At 43.9% G+C, this 23,603-nt stretch overlaps 1 protein-coding gene across 1 annotated transcript; it reads left to right on the top strand.

The window, feature by feature from the left end:
• Positions 1–13,249: 13,249 nt before the first annotated feature.
• NDUFA6 (NADH:ubiquinone oxidoreductase subunit A6) lies at positions 13,250–23,084 on the top strand. Its single transcript, XM_052640920.1, has 3 exons — positions 13,250–13,418; positions 22,062–22,177; positions 22,879–23,084. The coding sequence occupies exons 1-3, from the start codon at positions 13,280–13,282 to the stop codon at positions 23,008–23,010; spliced, it is 387 nt and encodes a 128-aa protein (XP_052496880.1). The 5' UTR covers positions 13,250–13,279; the 3' UTR covers positions 23,011–23,084.
• Positions 23,085–23,603: the final 519 nt, after the last annotated feature.

Raw genomic sequence — 23,603 nt, 5'->3', positions numbered from 1 at the left:
TTCCATATAATAGCAATGAACAATTGGAAATAGAAAAATTTTAAATGTATTATGGTGTTAAAAATATGAAATACTCTGACAAAATATGTGGAAGATCTATACACTAAAAACTACAAAACACTGTTGAAAGAAATTAAAGACCTAAGGAAGTGAAGAGATATACCATGGTCATGAATCAGAAGATTCAAAATTATTAAAATGTGAATTCCACCCTCAAATTCATCTATAGATTCAGTGTAATCTCAATAAAAATTTCAGCAAACTTTCTTGGTTGTTGAAATGGATATGCTATTCCTAAAGTTCATATGGAAGCACCAAGGACCTAGAATTTTGAAAAAACAAAGTTGGACAATAATCAATACAGTATAGGATTACTGACGTCAAGACAGATGGAACAGAATAAAGATTGGATGTAGACTCATGTATTGTTGATTGGTTTTGACAATTAATTAATTTTTCCTTGAAGTGAAGGAAACCTTAACTCTTAAATCACATAATTTTAAGTTAACTTAATGAGGCAAAAGTAACACAAAAATTTCCATGTGTATACATATGCTGGTAAGATTTTTAAATACAAAGAACAAGAAAACATTATGATGGGGGTGGGGGGGGGAATACCTAAAAAGAATGAGAGTCAGAAATCAGAACAACATCAGAATTATCACAAGAAGAACTAAGTGTTAAAGCACAGTGGGATACTCTTCTATAGAGTTTTGAAGGAAAATGATTGTGACTCAAGAATTCTACGGTGAGCCAAGTCAGCTTTCGGCATTAGGACAAGAGAAAGGTTCTCAGGAGCCACTAAGTCCAAGATGTCAGACTGCCACCTGGGTACACTGCTTCTGTCTCCTACCTCAAACAACAGAGGAAAATAAAGCAAATCTTTAAATAAATTCATAGTAGTTCCAGAAACCAAAAAATAACACCCTGTTGAATCAGAAGCTATAAGGAATCTCTCAAAAATGGAAGTCAGGCAGGATGAGGTCGACAGAGGAAACCAAAGGACAAAATACAGGAAGGAGGACATCATTGTGAGAGGTGGAGGGTCCCTGGGTGTCTCTGTCCATCAGAGTGACAGATTTGGGGAGCAGGAGAGAAACTTATCAGGATGATTGGCTTGGGGATTCATGTGAAGCAAAAAGATGACCAACTTCCTCTCTTTCTACCCGAGGCAAGCAGACAAGATAGACGTATCGGGCACCAGGTAAGAACAGTGACTGTGAGGCTCCTTGGCCAGAGAAGGGCTGGACGGTTGGTACCATCAGCGAGAACAGGAGCCCCAGTGCCCCAAACTAACCACAAAGTATACCCTGCCTAGCAATGTCTTATCCTGGCTCCACAGAGAATAATGATACTTCTCAGTAAATAAAAACATTCAAGAAGAATCCATTAGAGACTCTCAAAGACAGACCTGAACATTTGAGCAGAACTTGCCAAATATTTCAAGAAAACCAACACTAGAAAAGAGAGGCACAACACTATACAAAGAAACAAACAAACAAAAAAAGCCCTAGCAACTAGGAAAAGAGTGAATAGGGAAAAATGACAAGAAGCTTTAAACATTATTAAAATTCTTAAAAAGAAAAGAAAGGATGTGGCACCCCTAGAAAGTGACTTGTCTATTGGGGAAAATAAACAGCTATGGTGGAAATAAAAATAAAGCTGGAAAATAGTGGCTTCCCATTACACTTACACTTTTTGAGGACTTAAAAAGTTTTAACCATGAGGGAGTGGCTCATGTTGGATTTACCCTCCCACAATAAACAAATATAAAAGGGGACAAAATACATTCACCCACTTATAGGCATGCATGCTCAGTGGCATTCAACTCTTTGCGACTCCATGGACTATAGCCCACTAGGCTCCTCTGTCCATGGAATTCTCCAGGCAAGAATACTGGAGTGGGTTGCTATTTCCTTCTCCCGACCTAGGGATCGAACACACCTGCTGGATGACACTGGAGACTGGGCCTGGCCAAAGTGAAGAGACTTTGGTGCATGTTCCAGGAATCAGTTAAGACTCCAGAAAAGCATCACCCTAGGAAATAAGGACTACACCTACAAATATAGGCAGAATTAAAAGAGCTCCAATCAACTGAAGCCTAAATTCAAGCCTCAAAGCCTGTCAAAATAAAACTTGACATTCCTTTTTATCTTTTGCGGTTGGTTTTATTTTGTATTGGAGTATTGTTGACTTACAATGTTGCATTAATTTCAGGTGTACAGCAAAGAGATTAAGTTATTCATATACACACATCCTTTTTCTTGATATTCCTTTAGAGAAAAATTAACATAATCTACAACATATCCATGATGTCAAGCTTACAACAAAAAGTTACTAAACTTACAGAAAGTGAAGAGGCAGAAAGTGAAGAGGAACTAAAAAGGCTCTTGATGAAAGTGAAAGAGAAGAGTGAAAAAGTTGGCTTAAAGCTCAACATTCAGAAAATGAAGATCATGGCATCTGGTCCCATCACTTCATGGGAAATAGATGGGGAAACAGTGGAAACAGTGTCAGACTTTATTTTGAGGGGTTCCAAAATCACTGCAGATGGTGACTGCAGCCATGAAATTAAAAGACGCTTACTCCTTGGAAGGAAAGTTATGACCAACCTAGATAGTATATTGAAAAGCAGACATATTACTTTGCCAACAAAGGTCTGTCTAGTCAAGGCTATGGTTTTTCCAGTGGTCATGTATGGATGTGAGAGTTGGACTGTGAAGAAAGCTGAGCGCCAAAGAATTGATGCTTTTGAACTGTGGTGTTGGAGAAGACGCTTGAGAGTCCCTTGGACTGCAAGGAGATCCAACCAGTCCATCCTAAAGGAGATCAGTCCTGGGTGTTCATTGGAAGGACTGATGCTGAAGCTGATACTCCAATACTTTGGCCACCTCATGCGAAGAGTTGACTCATTGGAAAAGACTCTGAGGCTGGGAGGGATTGGGGGCAGGAGGAGAAGGGGACGACAGAGGATGAGATGGCTGGATGGCATCACCGACATGAGTTTGAGTGAACTCCGGGAGTTGGTGATGGACAGGGAGGCCTGGCGTGCTGTGATTCACAGGGTCTCAAACAGTCAGACATGACTGAGCAACTGAACTGAAATGAAATGAACTGAACTGAAACTTACAAAGAAACAGAAAAATTGATAATTAAGAGATAAATAGTCAGAGAAGTTGACCCAATGATAATTTAGATATTGGAGTTACCAGATGACTTTAAAAATGGCTGTGATTAGTATGTTAAAGAAAACAGATGAAAAGATAGACAAAACAGATGAATAGTTAGAGTAATTCAACAGAGAATTCAAGCCTGTAAAAACAAAATCAAATAGACACTGCGGTAGGACAATCTCTAAGACAGTTCCTAATAATCTCAGCCTCCTACTATTCATTTGAATGTGGCCTGGATTTATCGAATAAATTTGGTAGAAGTGAGATGTCACTTCCCAAATAAGTTTTCAAAAAGAAAGGACCGTGGCTTCCATCTTGAATACTCACTCACTCTCTGAACACTTACCATATAGGGGAAGACAGTTGCCTTACAATGAGGCATCCTGTGGAGAGGTCCAAGCGATGAGGGACTAAGGCCTGTCAACAACCATGACGTGGGTACCAGCTCACACTCTCTTCCCTGGCTCAGGTGAGCCCTCAGTGATACCACAGTGCCAGCTGACTGATGCCACCTCCTGAGGGACCTCGAGACAGATGCACGCAAATAAGCCTCACCTGGATTCCTGGTCCACAGGAAACTGTGAGATAATAAATATTTACTGTTTTAGCTGAGAGTTTGGAGGTAATTTGTTCATAGCAATAGATAAAATAGACATTCTAGAACACAAAATACAATATCTGACATTAAGAATTCTCTGTACTTACGGGTTAACAGCAGATACAGCAGAAAATAGAGTTAATGTGGGGAACAAGTACAAGATGCTTTGTGAGTAATAAATGCTCTGTTCTCTGATCCCTATCCAAAGGTCTTGAGTTTCTCTTAGAGTGTGAACATACATACACATACTATGTATAAATTGTTGGGAGCCAGTGTGAGGAACTCCGCCCATGGCAAAGGTCATGAGGAAGGAAGCTTGGCATACGCAAAGGCATGATCAAGCCTCAGGAAACCCCCTGTTCCCGAGCATCTACCCCCAAAACCAGAGTACTTTACGGGGAGCTCTCCCCCATAACCATTTCTCTCAGAGAAGGAGTTAACTTGCAGCTCCAGTTAATAAAAATTCCTGGGCGTGACAAGAGAGTTTCAACTTAGGAACTCTGAAGGTTCTCTGGCCTGCCTGATCAGGCTCCTCCAGCCGCATGTGATTGTTTACAGCCTCCCAACTGTGAGAGGCACGGGATGTTTTAAAACTTTCTAAATACAGACTCTTTTGAGAAGTTAGAAGATCATTAGTATAGTATTAGTGGGTCGATTAGGAACTATATTGGTGAAGGGTTTTTTTCTTCATTTGTCGTGCCAATAATTACTGCTAATTCCCTGCCCTGGGTGTGACAAGGATGTCTCAGGTCAAACCTCTCTGCTGACAGACTAGCTCGTGTGACAACCTCTCAACCATAAACAGCACAGAGAGTTTGGAGTACTAGCATAGGGCTTTTTTCATTGATGAGTCAATGATTGCCATCAGGCCTCCATATCCTTAGGCACCTGGGAATATATTAATCAATGTATTTGGAATATAGAAAAGGAAATATAGTAGTTTTTTGATATTAGCAATACTAGACTTTTTGAGTTAATGAATTTTCTCTTTTGTTATAGATCACTGTACTTTGTTATAAATCACTGTGTCCTTGCTATGCAAAAATGTAACTTTATCACTATCTTAAGACAAAATGGATCTTAAGGGGAAACACTGGTGAAGGGTTTACATTTGTTGAGCCAATATTTGCTGCTAAATCTCCATATTCCTGCCCTTGTAATGAATATAACTAGCATATAGGAGAAATAAGTATTAACCTTTAAGATTAATCATGTTAAACCTTAGGTTAAGTAAATTCCTTTCTTGATTGTAACTCACTACACCCTCACTCTATAGGAATGCAACTTTATTTGGAGGGTGGTGCCTAATTTAAGAAAAAATCACCCCTGGAAAAATAAGTTTTCTGGTTAACTGACTGGTATCAGAAAGGGCCATAAAATGTCAGCAGGTCTCATGGCCAGAAGATGATGAAACCCATAAGACCTTTGTATAATTTTATATGAAGCACCTGATTGTGACAAGGGTCAGGTCTGCTGACCCCCGCGTGACTCCGTATTCATCCCTATGTATAACAAAAAGGTATATAAACAAACCTGAAAAAGAAAGAAATTGGATCAGTTTCTGGAAAGACTGATTCCCCCGTGTCGTTTCTTTCTGGCTCCCCGCTTTCCTGGCTGAATTTCCATCTGAAATGTGGGTACTCACCAAGCCTGCTAATTCTGCCTGGGCTTCTGAGATCGGACTGGGGAGGCCTCAGTGCCTCCTCTCCTTCGGGAGAATGGAAAGATGCCTGTGGCCTACGTAGGTGGTGATTAGTATTCCACGTAAACCAGTTATTCAGCCTCTTTTCTCCATTAATTCTCCTACTACACTATCTGTTTCTAATCTCCCTCTATATCTGTAATTAAATAAGTTTTTTCCAGGATGCCGACTCTGTCCCCACCTTCGAATTACCCTGGATCCACTGGGGCTGGATCCCGGCAATAAAATACGCTGTGTTTCCTGTTTGGAAAACTCAACAGTATAAAGATGTCATTTCTATTTTTTTTTTTTAGCCACATCACACGGCTGGTGAGTTCTTAGGGATTAAACCCACCAGGGATTGAACCCACACCCTTGGCTGTGAAAGAATGGAATCCTAACCACTGGACCACCAGGGATTCCCAAGATGTCATTTCTATATTCAATTTCAATCCATAGTCAATGCAATCTCAGTCAAAATTCTCATTATATAATTTTTAGTTTTTTAAGTTGTATTGAGAAATAACTGACATATATCACTGTAAAACTTAAACACATATAGCATGATGGTTTTATTTAAATATATTGTGACATAATTATCACCATAGGTTCAGTTAACATCCATCTTCTCATATAGATAAAATAAAAAATTCTCCTTGTTATGAGAACTATTAGAATTCACTTTTTAAAATGATTTATTGTGATTTTTGGCTGTGCTGGGTCTTCACTGCTGCTTGCAGGCTTCCGCTGGTTGCAGCGAGCAGGGGCTACTCTCCAGTTGCAGCGCGTGGGCTTTTCATCGTGGCGCCGTTGCTTGTTGCGGGGCGTAGGCTCTAGGTGTGCGGGCTTCAGGAGCTGCAGCACAGAGACTCAGCCTCTGTGGCTGGTAGGCCCTAGAGGGCAGGCTAGTAGTTGCGGTTCACGGGCTTAGTTGCTCCTTGGCATACATGTGGAAGCTTCCTGCACCAGGGATCCAACCTATGTTCCCTGCATTGGCAAGTGGATTATTTACCACTGGACCAAAAGGTACAAAAGCAATTCAGTGGAGAAAAGCTGGGTTTTCCACAAATGGTTCTGGAGTAATTGTACGCCCATCAGCAAAAACAAAACAAAAATCCCTCAATCTAAGTTAATGCCCCATATGAAAATTAACTCAAAGCAGACCATGTACTTAAATGTAAAACATAAAACTCTGAGGAAATCAATCCAAGAAAATCTGCTGAACCTACAGCTAGGATTCTTAAATTTGACACCAAAAACACAATCCATAAAAGGAAAAAAAAAATTGGCTTTCATCACAATGAAACACTCCTGTTCTGTGAAAGACTCTGATGAAAAGATAGAAAATCAAGCTACAGAGTGGGAGAAAATATTTGCAAACCATGTATCTGACAAAGGACTAGCACGGAGAACACAGAACTCTCAAAACTCAACAAGTAACAATCTGATTAGAACACTGTCACAGACTTCCCTCGTGGTCCAGTGGTTGAGAATATGCCTCGCAATGCAGAGGATGCAGGTTTGAGCCCTGGTTGGGGAACCCATATGCCGTGGAGCAGCTAAGCCTGAAGCTGTCTTGCTCTGGAGCCTGCAAGTCACTGCTGGGCCGAGATGCCACAACTAGACAGTCTGTGTTGCAACAAAAGATCCTGCATGACACAGTGAAGACCCCAAAAAATAAATAAGCAAAAATATATATTTTTTAAATTGGAGCAAAAGACATGAAAATCCATTTCACTAGAGAGAATATAAGATGGGAAATAAGCATGTGAAAGGATGCTTATCACTAGCCATAATGTAAATTAAAGCAATAATGAGATATCCCTACACATCTATCAAATGGCTAAAATTAAAAAGTTGCTGCACCAAAAGTAGAACAGGAGCTGGGGCACTCATATATCGCTAAATGGAATGCAAAATGGTACAGTTTCTCTGGAAAACAATTTAGTAGTTTCCTACACAACTAAATATTTAACAAATACATGATCCAACAATTGCACGCCAGGGCATTTATACTAGAGAAATGAAGTCTTGTGTTAACACAAAGCTGTACACAAATATGTACAGTTTTATTTATAATAGCCCCAAACTGGAAACAACCCAGATCCCCTTTAAGATGTCCTTTAAGGGTGAATGAGTAACTTGTGATAAATCCATACCATGGAGTACTACTCCAGAAAAAAAAAAAAAAAAAAGGAATGAACTACTGATACACAAAATAAGCTGGATGAATCTCAAGGGAATTATGTTGAGGGAAAACAAAACAAAATCCTATCTAAAAGGTTACATATTGTATGATTTCATTTATATAATATTCTAGAAATTAACAAAATTATTGAAGTGGAGTCCTCTGATTAGGGAGGGCATAAACAAGGAAAGGGATTCCCACGGGGTTCAGTGGTAAAGAATCCCCCTGTCAATACAGGAGACACGAGTTCTACCTTCACTGACTTGTGAAGATCCCCTGGAGAAAGAAACGGCAACCCACTCCAGTACTCTTGCCTGGGAAATCCCATGAACAGAGGAGCCTGGCAGGCTACAGTCCATGGAGTCACAAAAGAGTTGGACATGACAGCAACTGAACAACAACAAAGGAGAAGGGTGACACGAGGGATCCTTGTGGTGAGGAAAATGTTCTGTATCTTGACTGTATCCGTGTCAGTATCCTTGTGATATGATACTATTGTTTTACAATATGTTATCATTGGGAAAAACTGAGTAAAATGTGCATCTGACCTTTCTCTGTTATTTCTATACACATGAATGTATAATTATCATATAAATTTAATTTAAAATGTGCACTATGGGACTTCCCTGGTGGTCCAGCGGTTAAGAATCTTCCTGGCAATGCAGAGGACATGGGTTCAATCCTTGGTCTGGAAAGATTCCACGTCTCAGAGCAACTAAGCCCATGAGTGCGCCGCAACTACTGAGCCTGTGCTATCTAGGGCCCATAAGGAGCAACTACTGAAGCCCACACACCCTAGAGCCTGTGCTCAGCAACGAGAGAAGCCACCACAATGAGAAAACTGTGCACCACACCTGGAGAGCAGCCCCTGCTTGCTACAGTCAAAGAAAAGTCCATGGAGCAACGAAGCCCCAGCACAGCCAGAAATAAATAACATGCGTAGTATAAAACACAGTGCATGCTAAGTCGCTTCAGTCGTGTCCAACTATTTATGCCCCTATGAACTGCAGCCCTCCAGGCTCCTCTGTCCATGGGATTCTCCAGGCAAGAATACTGAAGTCGGTTGCCATGCCCTTCTCCAGGGGATCCTCCCGACCCAGAGATCAAACCTGTGTCTCTCACGTCTCCTGCATTACCAGGTGGGTTCTTTACTAGCCCCACCTGGGAAGTCCCTAAATATAACACAGGAAAAATTATAAAAGCTGCTTTCCATCCCTATAGAGGCCAGAAAGAAAAGGGTATAAGGCAACGTGTGGCTGTGTATCTCAGCCCTCATGAATCAGTTCCTGATACCTCCCCCTTGTTTTTGCTTCCATCTTGGGACCCCATGACCTCATATACCACTGGAAACCAAAAGACCCTCTGCTCGAATCTCAGATTGTAAGGTGGTCTCAGGAAGAAGGATGCAACCATCTTAGACGAGCTTCAAATCAAGGCCAAAAGGTGAGAGGAGGGTGAGAGGAGGGATGGAGCAGAAGAAAAACATCAGGCCCAGGTAAAAGCTCCGGGACCTAGTTCTCACTCCACTGCCAGCAGCACAAGTCTCTTACATGCTGAAGTCTTCAATTCAACCCAATTTAACATTCACTGGGCACCAACAACAGCGGCAAGAGGGGGCACAGAAAAGCAGTTATTCCTTAACCTGTATCAATATCCCCCACCAAAAGCATGTATTCTAGTCAGTGAGAAATGGTATCTTCTTATAGTTTTGATTTGCATTTCAGTCAGTTCAGTTCAGTCACTTAGTCATGTCCAACTCTGTGATTTCACGGACTGCAGCATGCCAGGCCTCCCTGTCATCACCAACTCCCGGCGTCTACTCAGACTCATGCCTGTTGAGTCGGTGATGCCATCCAACCATCTCATCCTCTGTCGTCTCTTTCTCCTCCCGCCATCAATCTTTCCCAGCATCATGGTCTTTTAAATGAGTCAGCTCTTTGCATCAGGTGGCCAAAGTATTGGAGTTTCAGCTTAAGCATCAGTCCTTCCAGTGAATATTCAAGACTGATTTCCTTTAGGATGGACTGACTGGATCTCCTTGCAGTCCAAGGGACTCTCAAGAGTCTTCTCCAACACCACAGTTCAAAAGCATCAATTCTTCGGCGCTCAGCTTTCTTCACAGTCCAACTCTCACACTCATAAATGACTACTGGAAAAAGTATAGCCTTGACTAGACGGACCTTTGTTGGCAAAGCAATGTCTCTGCTTTTCTAATATGCATTGACATATGACTAATAATGTTGAGTGTCTTTTCATGTGTTACCACTCATTTGTATAACTTCTTGGCAGAAACAGCTACTCAAAGCCTTTGCCCATTAAAAAAAAAAATAACTTTTAAAAGAGCAGTTTTAGGTTCACAGAAAAACTGAGTGGAGTACAGTTTCCACATACACCTTGCCAAGCCCACTCTCCAGCTTCCCTCACTATCAACATCCCCCATCAGAGTGGTACAACTTATTAAAATGGAAGAACCTATATTGATGCATCATTGCCATTCAAAGTCCATAGTTTACACTAGGGTTCAATCTGTGGATCTGGACAAATATATAATGACATGTATTCACCATTACAGTATCATTCACAATGGGTTCACTGCCCTAAAATCTCTGTACTGCACTTATTCCTCTCTCCCTCCACCCTGGTCCCTGACAATGATTTTTTGCCACCATAGTTTTGCCTTTTTCTAGTGTGTCATGTAGCTAGAATCAAAAGGTAGCCTTTTCAGATTGACTTCTTTCACTTAGTAATATCCATTAAAGTTTCCTCCACATCTTTTCCTGGCTTATTTCTACTGCTCCAGAATATTCCATTGCCTGAATGTATCACAGCTTATTTATTCATTCACCTTGTGGAGGACTTCTTGGTGGCTTCCAAGTTTTGACAACTATAAATAAAGCTGTTATAAATATCCACGTGCAGGTTTTTGTGTGGACATAATTTTTCAACTCATTTGGGTAAATACCAGGGTGTGTGATTACTGGCTGATATGGTAAGAGTATGTTAGTTTTTTGTGTTTTGGCTGTGCCTCATGGCATGTGGGATCTTAACGTTTTCCAACCAGGGATCAAATCTGAGCCCCGTGAAGTGAAAGATTGACGTCTTAACCCCCGACCACCGGCAAGTCCAGAATATGCTAGTTTTGTAAGAAACTGCCAAGCTGTTTTCTGCACTGGCTGTATTCTCACCAACAGTGCGAGTTCCTGCAGCTCTGCATTCTCATGAGCATTTGGTGGTGTCGCCTTTGCTTATTTTCAAATAGGGCTTTTTAAAAAATTGAGTTGTAAGTCTTTTATATATCTTAGATAGAAGTCCCTTATGGAATAGATGATTTGCACATATTCTCCCTCTAGTTGTGAGCTGTTTTAGAGATTTTTTTTCCCCACAGACTTTATTTATTTCTGACTACGTTGGGTCTTCATTGCTGCATGTGGGCTTTCCTCCCGTTGTGGTACATGGGCTTCTCATAGCACCGGCTTCTCTTGCAGCAGAGCGCAGGCTCTAGCTGTGTAGGCTTCAGTAGTTGTGGCTCCCAGGTGCTAGGGCCCGGCAGCTTAGACGCCTAGAAAGAAAAGTGAAAGTCGCTCAGTCGTGTCCGACTCTTTGCGACCTCATGGACTATACAGTCCATGGAATTCTTCGGGCCAGAATGCTACAGTGGTAGCTGTTTCCTTCTCCAGGGCATCTTCCCAACCCAGGGATCGAACCCAGGTCTCCTGCATTGCAGGTGGACTTTTTACCAGCTGAGCCACAAGGGAAGCCCCAGATGCCTGGAGGCATGTGGAATCTTCCCGGACCAGGGATCAAATCCATTTGGCAAGCAGATTCTTAACCACTGGGCCACCACGGAAGTCCAGACCTTACTTTCTTTCAATGGATAAGAATATTAAACACTAAATTCATGATAGTGGTTACTCCTAGAGGAGGCAGGAGCACGAACCAGGTCAGCTACCTGGGTCTCAGTCCAATATTGTCAAGTAACTTGGCCACTGTGTTTCAATTTTCTAATCTGTAAAATGGTGTAACAGCATTTATCTCACAGGTGTGTCGGGAAGCTTTAACTAGTTAATGTGCCTGAAGAATGTAAAACAGTGGTTAATAGGAGCACCGTACACTTTAAATGCAAGCTCTGGGAGTTGGTGATGGACAGGGAGGCCTGGGGTCACGAAGAGTTGGACATGACTGAGCGACTGAACTGAACACTTTACATAAATCTTAACTGTACTACAACTTCTTGAGGCGGGTATTGAAGTTCAAAAGTTCCCATTCTGTTATCCCTTATAACTTACACGTTACATGCTTTCTTTAAACACATGACTCATTTAAATGTACACTAAAAAAATAGCACAAGGGGAGAAATCCAGTTTTTTATCCTTTAAAATGGGAAAGACTAGGCTGGATACAGGTCCATCCCCTATGGTGGCTGAGGTCTCAAAGCCAAGTTCAGCCCTGACTTCTCCTTCCCTAACACTCATAAGGTGTTGGTCAAATGCATTTCCAGAAGAGATAGATAGACTCCAGACAAGATAGATAAGACTCCAGACAGCAGTCAGTCTGGGGCAGAACCTAAAATGGCAAGTAACCTAGCCTGCACCATTTCAGCTTCCTCACCTGTAACATGGGGGTGCTAACAGGACCTACCTGGTCTAGGAGATGAAGGAAGACTAACAATATCTACCCACCGCCTGATATGTTGTTAGCTGTTATTTTTCCTTTTACTCTTCTAGGCTCCCCCCCTGACGTTCAGAGATAGCCTCAGTAGACAAATGTCAGGAACGGGGCTTCCCCAGCAGTCCAGTGGTTAAGACTTTAAGCTTCCACTATAGGGGCCATTGGTCGGGGAACTGAGACCCCACTGCCACGCAGGCGTGGCTGAAAACTAAATAAATAAATAATAGAAAAATACCAGGAAAAAGAGAGGTACCCAGAATGGACGACCCAAGGTTCCTTCCAGCTCCAAAATTCTGGGCTGTTTTCACAGAATTTCATCCAGAGTTTGGGATGAAAACGTCCCCATCTAAAAGGGGAACAGATGATATAAGCTACCTCCCTGGGCTGGGGAGAAGCACAAAGAAGCTCAAGGCCAGGAGAGCGCGTGCACTTCTATACTGAGCTTCGAAAGAGTTGGCTTAAAGGTGGGGAAAAACAGCTGCAGAAAACCTGCAGAGGGGCCAGGCCGACGACACAGCAGCCCAGGCGCCATTATCTACCTCAGGAGGGCCCGTGACCCGAGCGTGGCGAGCTGATATAGAAGCTCCACGAAGCGCGCGCCGATGTACGTTACCACACCAGCGCCCGGAGCGGCTCGCGGGCGTGATGCAGTGGCCGCCGGTCAGCAGGCTCGGGCACTGCCGCCAGTCTGGGCCTGAGCGCCCCCTGTCAGCGCGGTCGGGCAACAGTTAGGACGCCCAACTGCAGACCGTACGATTCCGCAGGTGAGCATGCGCAGCCTACACCTGCCTGTCTCCACCCAGAGAGAGGGGTTTCTCCGCCAATCAGAGAGCTCTGTGTCCGTTTTCCCGCCCACCAGTGGCATTTAGGGGCGGGACTTTAAGTTCTAGCCAATGAGAAAAAAGATTCGTACCTCGGCTGCACTTACAGGTTGAAACGGGGTGGAGCTGGGAAGTGATTTTCTCAGCAAGATGGCGGCGAGTGGACTCCGGCAGGCTGCTGTTGCAGCCGGTACCTCGGTGAAGCCCATTTTCAGTCGGGACATGAACGAGGCCAAGCGGAGGGTGCGCGAGCTCTACCGCGCCTGGTATCGGGAGGTGCCGAACACTGGTGAGAGGCAGCGGCTCACGCGGGGCCCGGGAGGCAGCCGCCCAAGGTCGCAGCCGTCCCGGCCTCCCAATTCTGCCGGGCCGAGCTGAGGTCACCAACTTGAGCAGAGGTGATTCCGAGCGCTTCAGGCGAGTAGGGTCACACGAGCCTTGGTGGACCTGACCTGGCGGCTGCGCGGGGGTCATACCAGCCGTGCTGTGCGTCGGAACCGCGTTTCTAGGAGCCCTCGTTGTTTGGCCCCCTAATTCTTCCTGAACCCTTGGGAGGGAGAGCAGGGACTGTCAGTGACACACTTCGTTTTGTAGATGAAGCAGTCGAGGCACTTAGAGTCGAAGTGATCTGTGCAAGGCCGAGGGCCCGCCCCTGGTGGATCTGGAACCCTACTCGAGTTCCTGAATGTATATATAAACAGAAGGGTTGTGGGGTTTCAGCGACCACCTGGTTCCTACATCGACCGCAAAGAAACAGTACCGGAGAAGGGAAGTGAGTTTCCCAAGGTCATCCAGAAAGATGGTGGTGCCTTTTCCAGTCCCTCTGGTTTAGGTGGCCTCCTTCTTCAGTCTCCCAGGTCTTTTTACCCAGCTCCGCAGGCCCCTAATATTCCTTAGGAACTCCTTTCCCTGCCTGCACCAGAACTCCTGTCTTCACTTAGATGTCAGAGAACCAGTCTGTCCTCCTGAAGGACTAAGACATAAGTTCCCTGGGTTCAGAGAGATTTTGTCTTGGCATCTCCATCAGTGCTGCTGCCCAGTGTCCCTGACCAAAGAAAAGTTGGGCAGAGTGTCAAGGGCAGTACAAATGTCAGGCACTGTCCATATTTTGTAACTGTCTAATCTGACTTACGGTGTTTTAGGGCTTCCCTGCTAGCTCTGTCGATAAAGAATCTGCCTACAATGCTGGAGACCAGGGTTCGATCCCTGGGTTGGAAAGATCCCCTGGAGAAGTGTGTTTTAATGGAGGCCACCACTGGTGATTTGAGAGGAGACGTGATTTTAAGTGACCTGAGCACCAGAGCTCTCAGGGCTGCCACTTCCTTGCCTGTGTGTGAGAAGCAGTAGAATGTAGTTATGTGGACTTGCCTCCAAACCCTGGCCCTTACTAGCTGTGTTACCATGAGCAAGCTATTTCATCTCACTATGCCTCAGTTTCCTCATCTGTAGAATGATAATAGTACCTTCTTCAGAGAGTTGCTCTATTAAGTAAGTTTATGCATCTAAAGTACTTGGCATAGGGTCTGACATTTAGACACTCCTTAAATGCTGGCAGCTCCTCTTGTCTTGTTATTGTTACTGTTATTGATAGGGCTTACTTTCCATGCAGAATTCAGCTCTTTACTGTATGAGAGCTGTGTCTGCTCCACAGTGTCGCTGCCCTCAGGTTGACTTTTTAAGAGGTTTTCAAGGATCAGAATTTAAACTTGAAACCCATAGGATACAAGGAAGGGAGAAACTTGAGTGATCCGCGGGTTCAGGGACTACAAATTCACAGACCTCCAGGGAACAGATGGATAAGTATAGGGCAGTGACAGTCGCTAGTGTGTGAGGTGGTGTGTGTATTCAAGTGCAGATGTTTAGAAAATAGGTTTGCCTGGCAGAACACTTCGTGGGTACCCAAGAATGTTTTCTTGTTGCAGGGAGGACAGGAGGTGGGGAACAAGACCCAGATGACAGGAAGAATACTTTACAAAGGGTAAAACATCAGTGGCTGAACTGAGGCTAGAACCCAGGTATTCAGTTAATTCAGAACCAACACCGTCCAAGACTGTCCCTCAAATACTGTTTGAGAAGATAAGCCCAGAGTCAGGAGGGTCCTGAGAAGAGGAGGAGAAACCAGGGGATTATAGGAGCCTGTAGAGCAGGGGAGATTCCATGTAGTGGGGCTCAAGGGGGTGCAACATCTTTGTGCAGAGGATCAGTGATCTGTAGCTTGTTGTTTGCTCAGGCCTGTGTACACTGGTGTCATGATATCCACCACAAGATTTCAGCTGAGGATCCAAACTAAAGATGGGGAATAAGTAAAAGTATTGATAATAACTAACATTCATTCATATCTAACATTCATCATTGTAATTATTATGTTCAGTTCAGTTCAGTCGCTCAGTTGTGTTCAACTCTTTGCAACCCCATGGACTGCAGCACACCAGGCTTCCCTGTCCATCACCAACTCCCGGAGCTTACTCAAACTCATGTCCATTGAGTCAGTAATGCCATCCAACCATCTCATCCTCTGTCATTCCCTTCTCCTCCTGCCTTCATCTTTCCCAGCATCAGGGTCTTTTCTAGTGAGTCAGTTCTTCGCATCAGATGGCCAAAATACTGGAGTTTCAGCTTCAGCATGAGTCCAATGAATATTCAGGACTGATTTCCTTTAAGATAGACTGGGTGGATCTCTTTGCAGTCCAAGGGACTTTGAAGAGTCTTCTCTAACACCACAGTTCAAAAGCATCAATTCTTCGGTGCTCAGCTTTCTTTATAATCCAAATCTCACATCCATACATGACTACTGGAAAAAGCAGAGCTTTAACTAGACAGACCTTAGTCGGCAAAGTAATGTCTGTGCTTTTGAATATGCCATCTAGGTTTCTCATAGCTTTCCTTCCAAGGAGCAAGCATCTTAATTTCATGGCTGCAGTCACCATCTGTAGTGATTTTGGAGACCAAAAAAATAAAGTCTGACACTGTTTCCCCATCTATTTGCCATGAAGTGATGGGACCAGATGCTATGATCTTAGTTTTCTGAATGTTGAGTTTTAAGCCAACTTTTTCACACTGCTCTTTCACTTTCATCAAGAGGCTGTTAAGTTCTTCTTTAATTTCTACCATAAAGGTTGTGTCATCGGCATATCTGAGATTATTGATATTTCTCCCTGCAATCTTGATTCCAGCTTGTGCTTCATCCAACCTGGCATTTCTCATGATATACTCTGCATATAAGTTAAATAAGCAAGGTGACAATATACAGCCTTGACGTACTCCTTTCTCAATTTGGAATCATTCCGTTATTCCATGTCCAGTTCTAACTGTTGCTTCTTGACCTGCATACAGATTTCTCAAGAGAAATTCCCATCTCTTTAAGAATTTCTAGTTTGTTGTGATCCGCAGAGTCAAGGGCTTTGGCACAGTCAGTGAAGCAGAAGGAGATGGTTTTCTGAAATTCTCTTGCTTTTTCTATGATCAAACAGATGTTGGCAATTTGGTCTCTGTCTGGTTCCTCTGACTTTTCTAAATCCAGCTTGAATACCTGGAAATTTTCAGTTCATGTACTGTTGAAGCCTCACTTGGAGAATTTTGAGCATTACTTTACTAGCATGTGAGATGAGTACAGTTGTACAGTAGTTTGAACATTCTTTGGCATTGCTTTTCTTTGGGATTGGAATGAAAACTGGCCTTTTCCAGTCCTGTGGCCACTGCTGAGTTTTCCAAATTTGCTGGCATATTGAGTGCAACACTTTCACAGCATCATCTTTCAGGATTTGAAATAGCTCAACTGGAATTCCATCACCTCCACTAGCTTTGTTTGTAGTGATGCTTTCTAAGGCCCACTTGACTTCACATTCCAGGATGTCTGGCTCTAGGTGAATGGTCACACCATTGTGGTTTTCTGGGTCGTGAAGGTTTTTTTTGTACAGTTCTTCTGTATATTCTTGCCACATCTTCTTAATATCTTCTGCTTCTTTTAGGTCCCTACCATTTCTGTCCTTTATTGTGCTCATCTTTGCATGAAATGTTCCCTTGATAGCTCTAATTTTCTTGAAGAACTCTCTAGTCTTTCCCATTCTATTGTTTTCCTCTGTTTCTTTGCATTGATCACTTAGGAACGCTTTCTTACTTCTCCTTGCTCTTCTTTGGAACTCTGCATTCAGATGGATATATCTTTCCTTTTCTTCTTTGCGTTTCACTTCTCTTTTCTCAGCTATTTGTAAGGTCTCTTCAGAAAACCATTTTGCCTTTTTGCATTTCTTCTTTTGGGGGATGGTTTTGATCACCGCCCCCTGTACAGTGTTAGGAACCTCCGTCCATAGTTCTTCAGGCACTCTGTCTATCAGATCTAATCCCTTGAATCTATTTGTCACTTCTACTGCATAATCATAAGGGATTTGATTTAGGTCATACCTGAATGGTCTAGTGGTTTTCCCCACTTTCTTCAGTTTAAATCTGAATTTGACAATAAGGAGTTCATGATGTAAGCCACAGTCAGCTCCCAGTCTTGTTTTGCTGACTGTATAGAGCTTCTCCATCTTTGGCTGCAAAGAATAGAATCAGTCTGATTTCAGTATTGACCATCTGGTGATGTCCATATGTAGAGTCGTCTCTTGTGTTGTTGGAAGAGGGTGTTTGCTATGACCAGTGCATTCTCTTGGCAAAACTCTGTTAGCCTTTGCCCTGCTTCATTTTGTACTCCAAGGCCAAACTTGCCTGATACTCCAGGTATCTCTTGATTTCCTCCTTTTGCACTCCAGTCCTTGTGACGAAAAGGACATCTTTTTTGGGTGTTAGTTCTAGAAGGTCTTGTAGGTCTTCATAGAACCGTTCAACTTCAGCTTCTTTGGCATTAGTGGTTGGGGCATAGACTTGGATTGCTGTGATACTGAATGGTTTGCCTTAGAAACGAACCAAGATGATTCTGTCGCTTTTGAGATTGCACAATTGCCTAATAATTATTATGTTAGTTATTATCAATACTGTAATTTTGCTTATTCCCAATCCTTAGTTGGATCCTCAGCTGAAATCCCCAGTGATGCATATCGTGACACCAGTGTACACCCTGGCCTGAGCAACATTCTCTGGGGCTTCGCAGGTGGCTCAGTGGTAAAGAATCCGCCTGCCAGTGCAGAGAGATGCAGGAAACCTGGGTCCAGTCCCTGGGTTGGAAAGATACCCTAGAAGAGGAAATGGCAGCTCACTCCAGTAGTTTTGCTCGGGGAATTCCATGGACAGAGGATCCTGGTGGGCTACAGTCTGTGGGGTCACAAAGATTCGGACACAACTGAGTAAGAGAACACACACACACACAGCATTCATTGAAATGCAAATATATGGCCCGGCACTATGCCAGAGGCCTCATTGTAGTGTGGGTTCCAGCTGTTTCCCTGGCTTACAGATGAGAAAACTGAGGCACGTCAGCTTGTCTCACATCACACCATCAGACCCTGATTGTCAGCTGTGATGCTTAGCTCGGCTCCTGCCGTGGTCTTCCCTGAATCTCACAGGCCCAGTTATGCTGCACACTTGGAACAGACTGCCATTTGCCTGGGTGGTTGCCTCTGCATGGAAGCACAGAACCAAACCACCCCAGATTCCCTCCTGTGAAAAAAATAATACTCGCTGCTTGCTGGTTACCGTGTAACAGAATTTCTATAGAAACTATTCATTTAAATTTCTATTTTATTGGGTACTTCTTGTACTACAGGGTCAGTACTAGATACCTAGAGAGATAGAAAAGTGATTAAAACACAACCCTGCCTTCAAGAGTCTTATGGTCTAGTCAGGAAAGTAGGCATATAACCAGATCATTAAAACTCCAAATATAATAGAGGTATGGGAAATAAGTGCTGAAATTTTCGACAGTTAACCCTGTATCAGTACTTTACTGTTGATAAGATGTTGTCACTTGGTTTTTACCACATTCCTGTAAAGGAGTGAGGTCAGAGGTTATTGTCTCTCCTATGTTTTAGATGAGGAAACAGACGAGGAGGTTGTACCCCAGCCAAGGTCATAGTTCACGATGGTGTGGAGACCTTACCCAGCTCATTTGACCCCAGATCCCATGCTCTTTTTCATCACACCATGCTACCTTCCCACCTAAGAATCTCCTGGCACTTGGTATAAATGCTCCCAAAATGTAGTGGAGCAAATGACTGAAAACTGTCCCAGTGTCTTCCTTCCTAATGTGTCGAGCCTTCCTGACTCAGAAAAGCCTGAACTAACTTGAAGACACGCACCGTGGAAGTCACCTTCATCCAGAAGGGGCACTTTCATATCTTCCTTTTGAGCCTCACAGATGTTCTTAAAATTGAAATTAAAATATTTAGGATTCCAAGAGTAAGCCAGGAATCTGTGAGTTGAGAGGGAGCAGCTGGAATTGGTTTCCCCCAGGGCTTCTCGACAGCAGCATCTGTGCCGGGTGGCCCTTGATGTGGAGACCGCCCTGTGCCTTGTCGGATGTTCAGCAACATGCCTGGCCTCCCACCCAGTGGCGCCATCAGCACTCTTTCCCCTCGCTGTGACCGTCAAAGATGCCTCCAGACGTTGCCAAATGTTCTGGTGGGCAGAATCATCACAGGTTTGACGACCACGGATTTAGACCAAAGAACAGTTCAGCAGACTGTTGCTTAGCTGTTCCTGTTTAGCTTCCCACAGCCTTTCTCAGTGGTGAAGGGGTGTGTTCAGGGGGGTGCGACAGGAGGACAGCTGGGTCAAAGCTATGGCATTTGTCTCCTTAGAAACAAGGATTCTTAACCTGAGAGGATGGGCACTGTGGGGTCCTTGAGCAACACTGTAAGCAAAACTTTGCCTTTGTGCCTGTGAACATTTTCCTGAGAAGATTCATACACCCAGTGTGCTGGTGTGTGGTTCTGGAGACCTTGGGGAATGGGAGTCGGGTGGACACAGCTCCCCTCGTGTGCATAGAGGCACCTTGGTTTTTGCTCCTATTTTGAACTGAATTCTAGTATGAAAATGTAGGAAAGGTAAGCACTGATAGCAGGGGAAGATTCCTTATACTCCTCTCCTTTAAAGAACACAAAATTGTAAATTAAAGAACCAGCAACCTGGATTCTTGGCCTGCGTTTGCCAGGGATCAGTTGTCCGACTTCAGGCAAGTCCCCACAGTGCCCCAGTGGTAAGATTCCAACGTTCAGGATCCATGTTAGTTTGCATTAATTTGTGTCTCTGTCTTCCTGTCTCTTTGTTGGCCCCTTTCTAAAATTCCTAATGTGATACTGTGGTGTGTTTTGGCTGTGCTGGGTCTTCGTGGCTGCTCACGTGCTTTCTCTAGTTGCCATGAGAGAGCTGAGGCTACTCTTGGTTGTGGTGCGGGCTTCTCCTAGCCCGGAAGCATGGGCCCGAGGCGCGTGGGCTCAATAGTTGTGGTGCAGGGGCTCAGTTGCTCCAGCGTGTGGGATCTTCCCGAAGCAGGGATCGAACCTGTGTCCCCTTCATTGGCAGGCGGATTCTTAACCACTGGACCACCAGGAAAGCCCCTGCCATTTTCAGTGCCGTGAATAATCCCCCCACAGTTGACTTTAGGCTCTCAGTGAAGTCGCTGACGGCACATTTGGGAAGAGCTGCGTATAATTGGCTCATCATGGCAGGCTGCTCCAGCACTCCACTGGAGACTTTCTTTCTTTCTCATGTGATCTTCTATCCTCTGTTAACACTTCCCTGTAAAGCTGGGATGCAGTTTCTCCTGTTAGATTCTGCTTTTGCTTATTCTTTGGTTGAGTCAGCCTGGCATGGTCTTTCCCTCAGCAGAAGCTTTTATTTTTCTATTGCTGTCACTAAGCTACCTGTATAATTAAAGATTCACACTTTGTTGTTGGTTAATTCAGTCACGAGATGGCCCTCCTGGTTTTCAGAGCTGGCTGTGATAGCTCCATAGACTAGAGTGGACCTGTCACAGGAATGGCCATACCGCAGGGTATTCTCACCAGTGAGCCCGCTGGTCTCAACCACAGTGCTCATTCTAGCCCATGAGCCTGGTTATGCTGTCTGCTTAGCCTTATGTACCCCCTTCTCCCCTCATCCCATCTACCTACCGTACAAGGCTCCATTCATGTCCTTGTCATCAGCAAATCCACTGAAGGCCAACTGCCAGAAAATGAGAATAAAATGACTAAAACCTAATTTTCAAAGACATATATGCTTTGTCGGACTCCCAGGTCACTGAGTCTGTCCCACTGTTTTAGCACTTAATCAGGGATTACTGAATATTGTGATTTTTTTCAGTATTTGCACTGGTGGGTTTAAGACCTAGAAAGCAGGAGCTGTTACATCTTACACTTCCCTCTCCTTCCCCCTGGTAAACCTAATATGGTCGTAACTGCCTGCTGGATTGACACCTTTCCCTACCTGCACACTCAGCAGTCTCCCTCGGCTCTTAAGTTTGCATGGTACACAAACCTACACCATATCGTTGTATGTTAATGTCAGCCCTGCATTTCTTGCCAGTTGTTCTTTGTAATAATAATGCTGACGTTTATTGAGAGCTTATTCCATGCCAGGCACTGGCCTAAGCATCTTTCCTTCTCTCAGAATCCTCACAGCCGCTCTGGAGTTAATATGTGCTGCTCTCCTCGTTTCACCAGCAAATAAATACCCTCAGGCAGAGAGAAGTTAATGTATACAGAATCATAGAGCTGATAGACGACAAAGCTGGGATTTGAACCCAGGTTATTCATATTCTTGAGCTGTGCTATGCTGCTTCTTCAAATGCAGTGGGCTTGTTTCCCCAAACAAAACTTAAGTTCCTGAGATAGCACCATATCTCACGCTTCTTCACATCCTCAAGTACCTCGCTTAGGGTCAGGCTAATATTTGGTGAATGGAGTGAATGGGCAACCTGTGTATTCAGTGAGTGACACTGACTCAGTTTTTTAAAAGCACATTTTAACCATCTCTACCCTGAATCGTGTTTTCTCTCTAGTGCATTTATTCCAGCTAGACATCTCTGTGAAACAGGGACGGGATAAAGTCCGGGAAATGTTTAAGAAGAATGCACACGTCACAGACCCCAGGGTGGTTGATCTTCTGGTAATTAAGGTAACTGACGCTCCCTGACTGATTTAAAAGAGGAATCATCTTGTCCAGAGCTTTCCAGATGACTATTTTATCACCAAGTTTAAAAGCAACAACTGGGTCAGCAACTGTTACCTAGTGTTTCAAAGGAACAGTTGATTGGAGGTTCTCACCTGGTTAAATAGATTATAAGATTATTCAAGGGAAAATTCACTGGGGTTTGCATTTTAAAACTGAAAAAAGAGGGAAGTTTGAATTCTTCTTGAACCTCATCCATGCAAGTTACCGCTTCACCACGTTGCCGGTTTACAGCCAGAAGAGGCCAGTTGGCTGAGTAAGTGGAGTCAGATCGTGGGCTTGATTCTGTCTCTCTGGTCTGTCTCACTAGCATCAATGGCAACTTCAGCATGGGCCAGTAATGTGGAAAGAACGGTACATGTTAAGCCAGTCAGGTTAGGCAGTCATGGGGCACAGGCCTGGTGACCAAAAGTTATCCCCTTGGAACCAGTCAGCCAGAGGGTTAAAAATATATATATTTAACAGGCCTCAGAGATTATTTAGTCCACCACCTCATTTTCCAGATGCAGAAACTATGGTCTGGACAGGGCATATTACTTGCCCAAGGTCACTCAAAAAGTCAGTGCTAGATGATCTAACCCTGGCCTTCAGTGTTGTTCCTTCCACCCAGCCACTCTTGACTGAGACCTGTCCCCTCACTTGTACAGGGAAAGATGGAACTGGAAGAAACAATTAACGTGTGGAAGCAGCGGACACATGTTATGCGGTTTTTCCACGAAACAGAAGCACCAAGGCCAAAGGATTTCCTGTCCAAGTTCTATGTTGGGCACGACCCGTGAAATCACTCAATGGAAAAGGTGCATGTTGCTATTTAAATATTTTAAAGCAAAAATAAACTCAATATATGACGGTCGTTTCAGGATATTCCATTGGTTTCCCAGTGGGAAGCTGTACTGCTGCAGTCTCTCACTTTTTGTCTGAACAAGTTGGGTCCGGTATACACACCACCTGTTCTTTCCCTTTTCCTGAAGTGTGGTGTTTCCAGTAAATTAGATTCTCTTTTCTCCGAGCCTTGCATGTCGGTAAACAAAAGGAAGAGGCCATCTGCTCAGAAACTGTCATTCTGGGTATGGTGCTGGATGGCTTCGTTAACTTCGCTATTTCTACAGCCACCAGGAGTGGATAGCTTGGTGTAATGGCACAGATTGTCCAAAATTAACCAGCTCTTACTATTGGAAAGGGTTAGAGCAGCACCAAGAGGCTGAGAGGTGGAGCTGACAAGCTGGGCTATTTTTCCCTGGATTCTGAAGAAAATGTCTGCTCAGCAGGCTAGCCCTCTATTTGCAGCAGTGCTGGTCCTTAAAATGCAGTTAACTTCCTTCTCAGGCAGTCTTCTAGAGACACAGCTGTTCAGTGCACACACAGAACAGAA

This window comes from Budorcas taxicolor, chromosome 5 (genome assembly GCF_023091745.1).
Source record: "Budorcas taxicolor isolate Tak-1 chromosome 5, Takin1.1, whole genome shotgun sequence".
Lineage (NCBI taxonomy): Eukaryota > Metazoa > Chordata > Mammalia > Artiodactyla > Bovidae > Budorcas > Budorcas taxicolor.
The sequence above is the reverse complement of the archived record's forward strand: the minus strand, read 5'-3'. Positions and strand labels throughout refer to the sequence as shown.

Coding starts and splice junctions, on each gene's coding strand:
- NDUFA6 (XM_052640920.1), top strand. CDS start 13,280: ATGGCGGCGAGTGGACTCCGGCAGGCTGCTGTTGCAGCCGGTACCTCG. Junction 13,419..22,061: donor TCGGGAGGTGCCGAACACTG/GTGAGAGGCAGC, acceptor TTTTCTCTCTAG/TGCATTTATTCCAGCTAGAC. Junction 22,178..22,878: donor TTGATCTTCTGGTAATTAAG/GTAACTGACGCT, acceptor TCACTTGTACAG/GGAAAGATGGAACTGGAAGA.